This window comes from Corvus cornix, chromosome 3 (assembly GCF_000738735.6).
Source record: "Corvus cornix cornix isolate S_Up_H32 chromosome 3, ASM73873v5, whole genome shotgun sequence".
NCBI classification, from domain to species: Eukaryota; Metazoa; Chordata; class Aves; order Passeriformes; family Corvidae; genus Corvus; species Corvus cornix.
The window spans coordinates 50,982,070-50,992,056 of NC_047056.1; the positions used below are offsets into that span (position 1 = coordinate 50,982,070).

The 9,987-nt window shown below is 44.9% G+C and overlaps 1 protein-coding gene across 10 annotated transcripts in view; it reads right to left on the bottom strand.

Annotated features, from left to right (window-relative positions):
• Positions 1-8,179, bottom strand: part of REPS1 (RALBP1 associated Eps domain containing 1) — a 63,045-nt gene extending 54,866 nt beyond the window's left edge. For 7 of the 10 annotated variants that reach the window (XM_039568739.1, XM_039568738.1, XM_039568737.1 and 4 more), the window contains exon 1: positions 7,961-8,178. In XM_039568739.1, coding sequence (XP_039424673.1) covers positions 7,961-8,113 — 153 coding nt within the window. In that variant the 5' untranslated portion in view covers positions 8,114-8,178. Of the gene's footprint in view, positions 1-7,960 lie in introns of all 10 variants that reach the window. The other 3 variants (XM_039568741.1, XM_039568736.1, XM_039568742.1) reach the window with 2 other exon arrangements.
• Positions 8,180-9,987: the final 1,808 nt, after the last annotated feature.

Below are 9,987 nucleotides of genomic sequence, written 5' to 3' on the forward strand. Positions count from 1 at the left end.
CTCTCTTTTTCAGTTTTAACATTTTCCTCACACATCACCTTCCACACTGCTATGCCAGAACAATGCTAACAAAGAAAAACCCCAAAGAATCAACACAAGCTTCTGGCTTTTTTGCTAACGTGAAATGAAGATTAAGACATTCTCTGATCCCAGTATTAGTGGTCATGCTGTGGCCTGGACAAATAGGACTGTTTCGGTCTGTTCCTGTTATTCCTGAGCACATCCATGTAAGTTTACCTGAAGCTACTGTGTCCATTACTTTACACTCATTTCCCATCCCAATCTTTTTTCCTCTGAGCATCAATCTGAGCACTGTTAATTAGTTGCTTAGCTTTGCACTGCTCTCCTCCTCCCACCGAGGCCAAGAAGCCTTAATGATGTGTCTATCAAAGTTTAAACAAACCTTGGTTAAAGTTCTAAAACCTGCACATTTACAGAGCTACACTTGAGACTCCACTGTTAACATTAGGTCTTAAATTATTTATGATGCTTCGAATCAGAAAAAACAAGTCACTCACACTATTGTAATAATAACAGACTTTTCTACAAAATTCCCAACTACTAGTCTGCAGCAGGAGTATGTCAACACCTGATGCTAAATTTTACACAGCTCAGTCCTGGTCACCCTTTTCTGGGATTACTGAAGTTGAAAGATATATTCAAAACTGAGCCTACTCATTGCTCTGTTACCATACTTAAGAAGCATTTTAGATGTCAGAAGTCAATCGTTCCAGAAATTCAGGTCAGACTGTCATCTTTTCCAAGTCTTTTAACCTATCAAAACACAGTTCTTATACTCAGTCAGACATGCCTAAATTATGTTGTGTTTTTTGTATAACAAGTGTAGGGATAATTTAACTCTTCAGACACTAACCCCAGGTGGAAAAACAAGCAAGTCATGAACACGATCACCAACTTGGTACATTAATTTAGAAAGAATGACATTGCTGGCTTCAGAATATCCTTATAGTCACCAGAAATGCTAAAGGAAAGAGAGTAAGAGGGAAATATATTCTTACATTAATCATTATTGGAACTCCAGTGAGAAAAATCTGACAGTCAACATATTTCTCCCACACTCACGTCTGACTTCAAACTCATTTAAACGAAGGGCAGAACTCCAATTTGATGTCTAGAAATTCTACAAGGACTAATCAAAACAGCAAATATTTGTGACCGAATAGGTAGGAAACTTGTCAGCAAGGACTATTTTTTAAAAGCTAGTAAATACAATTGAAAAGTCATAGAGACTGCCAGCAAAGTCCTATAATTTCACAGTATCTGCAGTAACATTTACTGAAGATTAGACTAAGATGAAGGCGTGTTTGCCATTTTTCAGTCAGTGAAGTACTTAAAACTTCTACTACAAAAGAATCACTTTTACCAGTAAAAGATCAAATTTACAATCCATAATTTTGTACAGCCAACTTGATTCTAAGACGTTGCCAAAGGCCCTGATATTTCCGATTATAGAATTCTATCCAGTCATGTCAGAAAGGAAATTAATCACCCCTGCTGTCATCTGACAGCATGTTTAAAAAGAAAAGAATAAACTGTTTTCAAACAAAGCTGAGCTGTGATACTTGAAATTATCTGAGTGCTGTGTTGGCATACGGAATTATGAAGGAATTATTTACCATGTAAGTGACTGCACAGTACGAATAACAGTCGATTTCAAAGGCTCAAAACCAATTACACCAAGAAATCCACTAAAAACAAATATAAGTCTAATAGACCTAAAGTCCTAAAGTTTTGCCATTAACTTCCTGCCTTTTGTTTCAATAACAATGACTGTTCTCTTCCTAAATGCTGCTGAGATATGAGACAACTCCAACTAATAAACTGTAAAAAGAAATTAATTTTCAGCCCACTACAGTCTCTGTGAAAGTAACATCACTAAAACAAACATTTTTACCAGAATTCTGCAGAAGCTCAAAGCACAATTCACAGGATAAACAGCAGACTAAAAGCCAGTCCTGGCACTAACAGAAAGTACGCTCATAGGTATCTCATCAATATAGGGAATCAAACCTAACCTACTGCTCAACTGAGAGGAGAATACTCCATTACAGTGACATTAGAAGGGAAAAAATAGGTGATACACAAATCAGGTATTTTTAACTGCAGATCCAGGCACTGTTTCTATTTACAACAGGTTTTTAACAACTCTTGTTTACTAAATGAGGACTGGGATTCAGCATAACGTATGCACAAAAACATCTTTTATATGAAAATATATGAATATATGAAAATTATATGTAAATTACGTAAGATTATAACCAAAAGTCTACAGATTCATCAATTTTATGGTACTCAGGCTAAAAAAATACTACAGATGGGTAAGAAAATTGCTATAAAAGTATCTACACTGGAAAAATACCTTGATAATGACCTGTTGCGAATACTGCCTCAGAAGAAATCTAAACTAATTTAAAATCTTTTCTATGTGACATTTTCATAAAAGGTTTAAAATAATAAAAAACCCAAACAAAATGTATGAGTTGGATTAAGTAAAGTGATTTTTTTTTTTTATTTTGGGCTTGCTGCAGACTAGTTGTAGTTGTAGGTTGGTATTAGGAGAAGAAAGCTTTTTACACAGTGTACATTTTTTAAAGATCTAAAAGTGTTTAGATAAAGCACTTTTAAATATAGTCCAAATTCATATGACTGAAGGGAAGGCATGAAATCTGCCATGTATAAGGAATTCTAATTTCTTACCCTGTCATTTCTGACAGGATAATAAATTCAGAAAATTAACCAGAATGAGTTTGGGTCTTTTGCATGTCCCCTACCACAAAGGCAATCCTAAGCATGCCCTGGCTCAGTTTCCATTCAAAGTCTGCATTTAGTAGACTCTACTGATTTGACAAACAGGTAGTCTTTCTGCAGGACAATTCACTGAAACAGTAACTGCAACAATAAAATAATTGTGAACAAGCTGTTATTTTCATAGATCCTTTTCTCTCTGCATCCATTTTCCAACAAAGAAGCCAACATTTTAAATCAAGAACCTGCAATTTCATTTTGCCATGTTCTGCCTATGGATTGTAATTCCATTTAAAACTCTGCTGTTTGTCAGCAGATGAGCTCTGGCATTTGAGGAAACACCACTGCATCTTCTGTTCCCTCTCTTTGCCAAAAACTACCACCCCAAGAAGGCCGCATATGCCTGCAGCTCAGTCTGGACTTCTCAACGAAGCAGCCGCATCACAGCATTTCCTTACAACTTCTGATGTGACGGCAGCAAACTTTGACAGAGAGTTGAGGTAGAAAACCAGAGTGTAATTTTTTCCTTCAATGAAACAAGAACAAGCAAAACTAACCTGTCTGTCAAGACTCCTTAAAAACAAACAAAAAGCTTGAAAGTGGCTAACAAAAGCCAAAAATAGCTTTACAGTAGGTTTTTACTGGACTAATGAAAGCCTACTGTCATTAAGTAACTGGGCATAATTTTTCAATTCATCTGTCATTTCAAAGACTTTCTAACACTAAATTAGAAATCAGGTAACATTGCTGTACAATGCCAGCACTGCAGATGACAGTTCATTAATTTTAGAGAAAATAGATGCCAATACTCACATATTTGTAGTTTTATTGTAATGTTGTATTTTAAAGCAAGATGCTTTGACTCAATTTCAGATGAGTATCATATGCACCACTGACTTGCTTCTTGCCTAGTGAAGTTTCCATGATTCATAATCAAGAGTACAAATTCAGAAAACATTCTATGATTAACTGACCTAAATAAGAATTCTACAAATCAAACAAATGAAACAGCTACTATATTCATTCCATGCACAAGTAATGACTTTCACAATAATTTTTGGGCTAACCGTAGGTTAGCAATTTCACCACCAGTTCAGAGACACCAAAAACTGACTTTATTAGCATACACACATGAGCATTTTAGGTCAAATGTGAAACATGCTTTTGAAGCCAATTTCCTGAGCATACTCCTCTATGCAGCCACTCCAGAACAGGCAACTACGTTTCTTTCATATGAAGATAACCTAGGAGATACACCCTAGGAGGGCATATAATGAATCCCAGCCAACATTCAGTGCACAGGACCAGGCTGGAACTCTAGCAAATGGAAGCTTCTGAAGTGCATAAATACCCTGCTCCTTGGGGTCACTTGTGTTGTGTCACATTAGTTGCACACACAAGCACCAATGCACACGCAACTGAGCCACAAGCTGAGGCAAGTGAAAACTAAATTTGACCAAACCTTCTAACTTTTGGCTGAACAAGCTCCCTGGACAGCGAACTATCTGTTCAAAGGAAAGCCAGAGCCAGCTCCATCTTCCAGTGGTTTAAGCTACCACAAACCCCATGCCAGGTCACAACTAAAATACCCAGCCACTCTAGAACAAAAAAAGTTCTCTATTTCCTGTCTCTCAAAGAGTCTTTCTGCCTCCCTTCTTGTGCCAGCAGTGACATTCATTCAACCCCACTGTCACCTGATACAGAGTTGTAACCAACAAAAAGCTGTGATTAATTTTCTACATAGTCCCTGATGCGAGCGTACAACAGCACTGGACAGGCATGAGTGTCTTTTCAAGGAGAAGGAACACATGGCTGAGGGAAGACAGAACCACCTTCACCTCACCACTACATTTTTGTCAGCTGCAATGTGAAAGCACACCCTGAGAGTGATCTAAAGACTCATAACTGTTCTGAAGTAGTTGGACTTCTTACCCCAACACATGTACTTTTATTCACTCTTCTATGCAAGTCTTCTACCTTAATGCTCATTTCAGAGATGAACATAAAAAAGAAGAAACGTGGGTTAATAGAGACTGGTGTCTCTATTGTATTATTATATATTACATGGAGACTCATACATGCATCTTTGGTGTAGTATTTTTACTCTGATAATAAAGCTGTCCTTTTATAGATGTGTACAAAATGGATATCTAGCTTTTCTTTCCCAGGATGCTACAGCTTTGTATACAACACCCTTATATTTTCTGTGACTAAACCGCTTCAGTCTTCTATATGTTCATTATCCCCACTTAACAGGCAGCTGACAGTGTCCCTCAGAGGAAGAAATGCAATTGATTAAGAACAATGACACACACGTATTAACTTTTGCTCCTGTGAGACGGATCTCTCACAAGGACGCAACTCTTTGCAACAAAGGCTGCACGTATATCCAGCCTTTAGAGAACAGATTGCAAGGAAAACAAGTTACAAGTCGAAAAATGCAACTGTCAGACATTTTCATTTCCAATGGGATCAGTTCTGAACTACTCAAAGTTACCTACCTAACTGTCATATTGAAGAGCAAAAACCTCAAGTTAGTTCCTCAGGACTACTTGGTCCCCTTGAGCTTGAAGAGCGACAATTTTCTGCTGTGTTTTGTAAACCTACAAATTTACTTAGCATTCATGTGACCAGTACTATACTTGCATTCCAGGATTATGTAAGGATTGGGTAACTGAATCAAGCTCATTTCCCCACACGCATCAGGTGGTTCAAATGAACAGGTAACAACACAGCACCCATGTGGTCAAAAAAAAAAAAAAAATTCATCTCCTTCACAAGGTTTTTTTATTTCTTAAGCTATTTCATCTTGAGGTTTAAGTTACATAGTGTCAGCTTCCAAAGCATCAAATGTGTTTTCTCTTTGAAGAACCCCAACCCAGTATATTCATGCCTGTGTTAACCTGGGGTAGAGCCATACTTCAAGAAGAACATAAAATAGCTAGACAACTAAATTCTTTTCGAAGTACAAGGTACTTTACAGGTGACCAACTGTGATTGCACAAGGTACTCATAATGGGCCAAACTGCTAAGGGCATTTCAACTTTCTTTGTACTATTTACAGTCTCATTCCTCAGGCAATCTAATATCTTGTTTGCCATTTTAACTGCAAGGTTCTCCTTGAGATCACTACAGTGATAAGCCAGGTCTGCTTCTTGAGTTAATTTATTTAGGACCCATGGAATGACGCCCGAGTAGTCTCTCTTCTTCAGATGCAGTCTACTTTGCAGGAAAATATCTGACCTCCTCTGCAAAAGATAAGGATATAATCTGTGGACACTTGTATTCAAAATTCCAGGTCTTTTCAAGTTCTTGCACTAAATTCCTGCATTAAAAAAATCTCTAGCACGAGCTTACTATACACTGATCCAGACAAGTTTTATGTAAAAGAAACTTTTAAATACAGCAAAGATGTAAACATTCACTTTCCCTGGGATGATTTTTCTGAAATTGGTTGGCCACACACAAAAAGCAGCAGTGGGTGGCCCTTGAGAAACTTTACTCATAATACTGAGCGTGCAGACTCTCTTACCATTAAGTCCAGTCTAGTAAGTCATCAAATAAGAGATTACTGGTTTTACCAGGAAGAACCATTTCTTATTCAGCCCTCTCCCACTTCATTGTGTCTTAAATTCATTTCAACTAACCAAGTTGGGAGGCCCAAAACACACCAACAGTAACCCTAGTCAGTAAGTATTCTCCTGCCACTGAATTTCAGTACTCTGCAATTTGTGTTTCTAGCAACAGTAAGTTTAATACTTTGTTAACAGGGCTGCTTATCTCACTAGGCTGAGGATGAAACTGCATAAAACGCGGCACGGCTTTCTAAATACAGCTTTACCCACAGCAGCTTAAAAGACTACGTAAACTTTAAAGCACTGAACAATGACAGAGAGAACTGCAGAAGCAGCAAATTATTACAAATAGCTGTTCATAAGAACGGTTCACTGGGAATACATTCCTCAAATAATCACATACACACACCAAAGCAGACTTTCCCTTTCCTACACAGGTAGTTCAGCAGTACTCCTACACCTTTTAGACGTAACCTGGCCAAGGAAGTGCTAAAACTGTGCACATACATATTGCAAGTACGGGCCCGCGTCAGTCTTAACACGACATTTTTCGTTGTTAGAAACGTTTGGATGACTACAGTTAAGTTAATTCCTGCCGGCAAGTGACGTCCAAAAAAGACTGCATGGCTTAGGCGAAGTGGACCAGTGTCAGCAGCTCCCAACGACGCAAACCTAGATTTCCTTCTGTGTTGCTCTTCATCAGCAGACTGTGGGGACAATCTCACCCATCTCCCCAAAAGATTCTGGGGTTCTCACGCTGCGGATGGCCTCTGTCGGCACGGAATAGTTTCCTACCAGTTGCTGGACGCCGCCAGCAGAGATACCACGAACCCCTTCCCAGCCCTGCAGTCGGAGGTATATAAGGGGAGGGGAGCTGGCACAGGATGCACGGCGCAGAACTCGCTGTGCCCCCCGCCCCTCCCTTGCAGCCGGAGGGGCTCAGGTGGCCGGCCAGACAATAGCTCCCTCCTCTGTGTAGGGAGCTCCACTGCGTTCAGTCCTGGGCTCCTCAGTACACGAATGACTAGGAGCTAACAGAGAGGCGTCCAGCGGAGGGACACAAAGATGGTCAGGGGTCCGGAGCTCTCTGACCAGGACAGACTGACAGAACTGAGCCTATTTAGTCTAGAGAAGATTGAGACAGGATCTCATTAACGCATATAAATATCTGAAAGGTGGGGGCTGAGGGGATGGTGCCAGAGTTTTTTCAGTGGTGCCCAGCGACAGGATGAGGAGCAATGGCCATAAACGGAATCAGAGTAAGTCTCACCTCAACACGAGGCAGAGCCTCCTTACATTGAGGGCGGCAGAGCACTGGAAGAGGCTGCCCAGGGAGGCCGTGGAGTCTCTCTCTGGAGACATTCAAACCCCACCTGCACGCGTTCCTGTGTCACCTGCTCTGGGTGACCCTTCCTCGGCAGAGGGCTGTACGAGATGATCTCCAGAGGTCCCTTCCAACCCTACCGATTCTGTGATCCCCGAGTCCCCGCCGGCGGGACGACCCCCGCCCAAGGGCTGCGGGCCGGGCGGAGGGGAAGGGCCGGGACACGGCCATCTCGGCACGGAGGGGCGGTGCCCGGGCCCGCCGACCCCCGGTGGCCCCGCGGCGGCGGCTGTACCTGCATGACCACGTCGTTGGGCAGCTGCGCGGCGCGGAAGAGCTCCAGGACGCGCCCGTTGGACGCCACCTTCTTGGTGCTCTCGGTGTCGCAGTAGGAGAAGAGGTCGCAGTAGTAGCGCTGCTCCGCCTCGCTCAGCGTCACCCCCTCCATCTTTTACCGCCGCGGATCATCCGCATCCGGCGGCGGGCCCGGGGGGGGGCGGCGGTGCGGCGGGGGGGCACACACGGGACACACGCGCCGCCGGCGGCCGCGCGCGGGCGGCTGCTCGCACCTTCCCCCCGCCGCCCGCCCACGCGGCCGCGCGCCTGCGCGCCTCCCCCGCGCCTGCGCGCGCCGCCGCCCGGAAAGGGAGGCGCGGGGAGCGCCCAGCGCCGCGAGTAGCCCGCCCCCTCCGCGCCGGCGGCGGCGGAAACGCCGGGCCCAGAGGCGGGGCTAGCGGGGAGAAGGCCCAGCGGCGCCCCCCGCCCCGCCCCGCCCCGCGGTGCCGGCGCCATCTGCGGCGCCCTGGGGCGGGGGGGAACCCGCGCGCCCCGGGCCCGCCCCCCGCCCCGCCCCCGCCCCGCGGCCCCGCCGTGCGCGGCAGCGCCCCCTGTGGGTGCGGCGGCGCGGGAGGGCGGCGGCCCCGCGCAGGCCGGCGGGGCGCGGGCGTTCGGACCCCGGTGCGGGGTTGCTCGCTCTCTGGCTCGGCCGGAACTGCACAGGCCCCCGGGCAAACTGCCCAATAAATCAGGGGATGCTCAGCCGCCCTGCCGTCACGGCCGTCCCGGCTTAGTGGGTCGTGTGAGAGGCTGAGGCAGTGCCGAGCGGCTGCCTTCACAGAGTCACAGGCAGGTTGGAAAAGACCTCTGAGGTCAACCTCTGACTGAACACCACCATGTCAACTAGACCATGGCCTTCAGTGCCACGTCCAGTCTTTCCTTGCCTCCAGGGAGAGCGATGCCACCACCTCTATGGGCAGCCCATTCCAATGTCTAATCACCCTTTCTGTAAAGAAATTCCTCCTAGTGTCCATCCTGAACCTTCACTGGTGCATCTTGAGACAATGTCCTCTTGTCCTATTGCTGGTTGCCTGGGAGAAGAGACGACCCCCACCTGGCTACACCCTCATTTCAGGGAGTTGTAGAGTGATAAGGTCTCCCCTGAGCCTCTTCCAGGCTAAACACCCCCACTCACTCAGCTGCTCCTCATAAGTACTCCAGACCCTTCACCAGCTTTGTTGCCCATCTCTGGACTTGCTCCAGCATCTCAATGTCTGTCGTGAATTGAGGGGCCCAGAATTGGGCACAGGACTCAAGGTGTGGCATCACCAGTGCTGAGTACAGGAGAATAATCACTTCTGTGGGGCTTGGGACACTTGGTATCATCCCCAGTGCAGGTTCTGCTGATAACTGGTGAAGGATGGCCTATTATGCCATATAGGCCCACCTATAAGTGGTTGCCCACTTCCACATGCTTCCTCTTTCCACGATCACTACTGTATGCATCAACACCACATAGCACATAATAAGTGGCCTGGATAATAGCTCCATACATCAGCCTTGCAAGGACAAATAGGTAAGAGCTGTGTTTTCCAAGCTTCTGTGTGTTTCCTTGGGTAGAATCATAGAACGGTTTGGGTTGGAAGGAACATTAAAGATCATCTAGTTTCACCCCTCCTGCTATGAACAGAGACACTCTCCGCTAAACCAGGTTGCTCAAAGCCCCATCCAACCTGGCCTTGACCATTTCCATGGATGGGGCATACATCTGGGCGATCTGTTCCAGTGCCTCGCCACCCTCCCAGTAAAGAATTTCTTCCTTATATCTAATCCAAACCTACTGTCTTTCAGCTTGAAGCCAGTTCCCCCTTGTCCTATCACTATAGGCCCTTGTAAACAGTCTCTCCATCTTTCTTGTAGGCTCCCTTTGGGTACTGGAAGGCTGCAATTAGGTCCCCCTGGTAGATCTACGCTTTTCCTGCAGTGCATTAACAAAGTTGCCTCCAAGCTACTTTGGCTTCTGGAGGGCATGTGACAAATGCCATG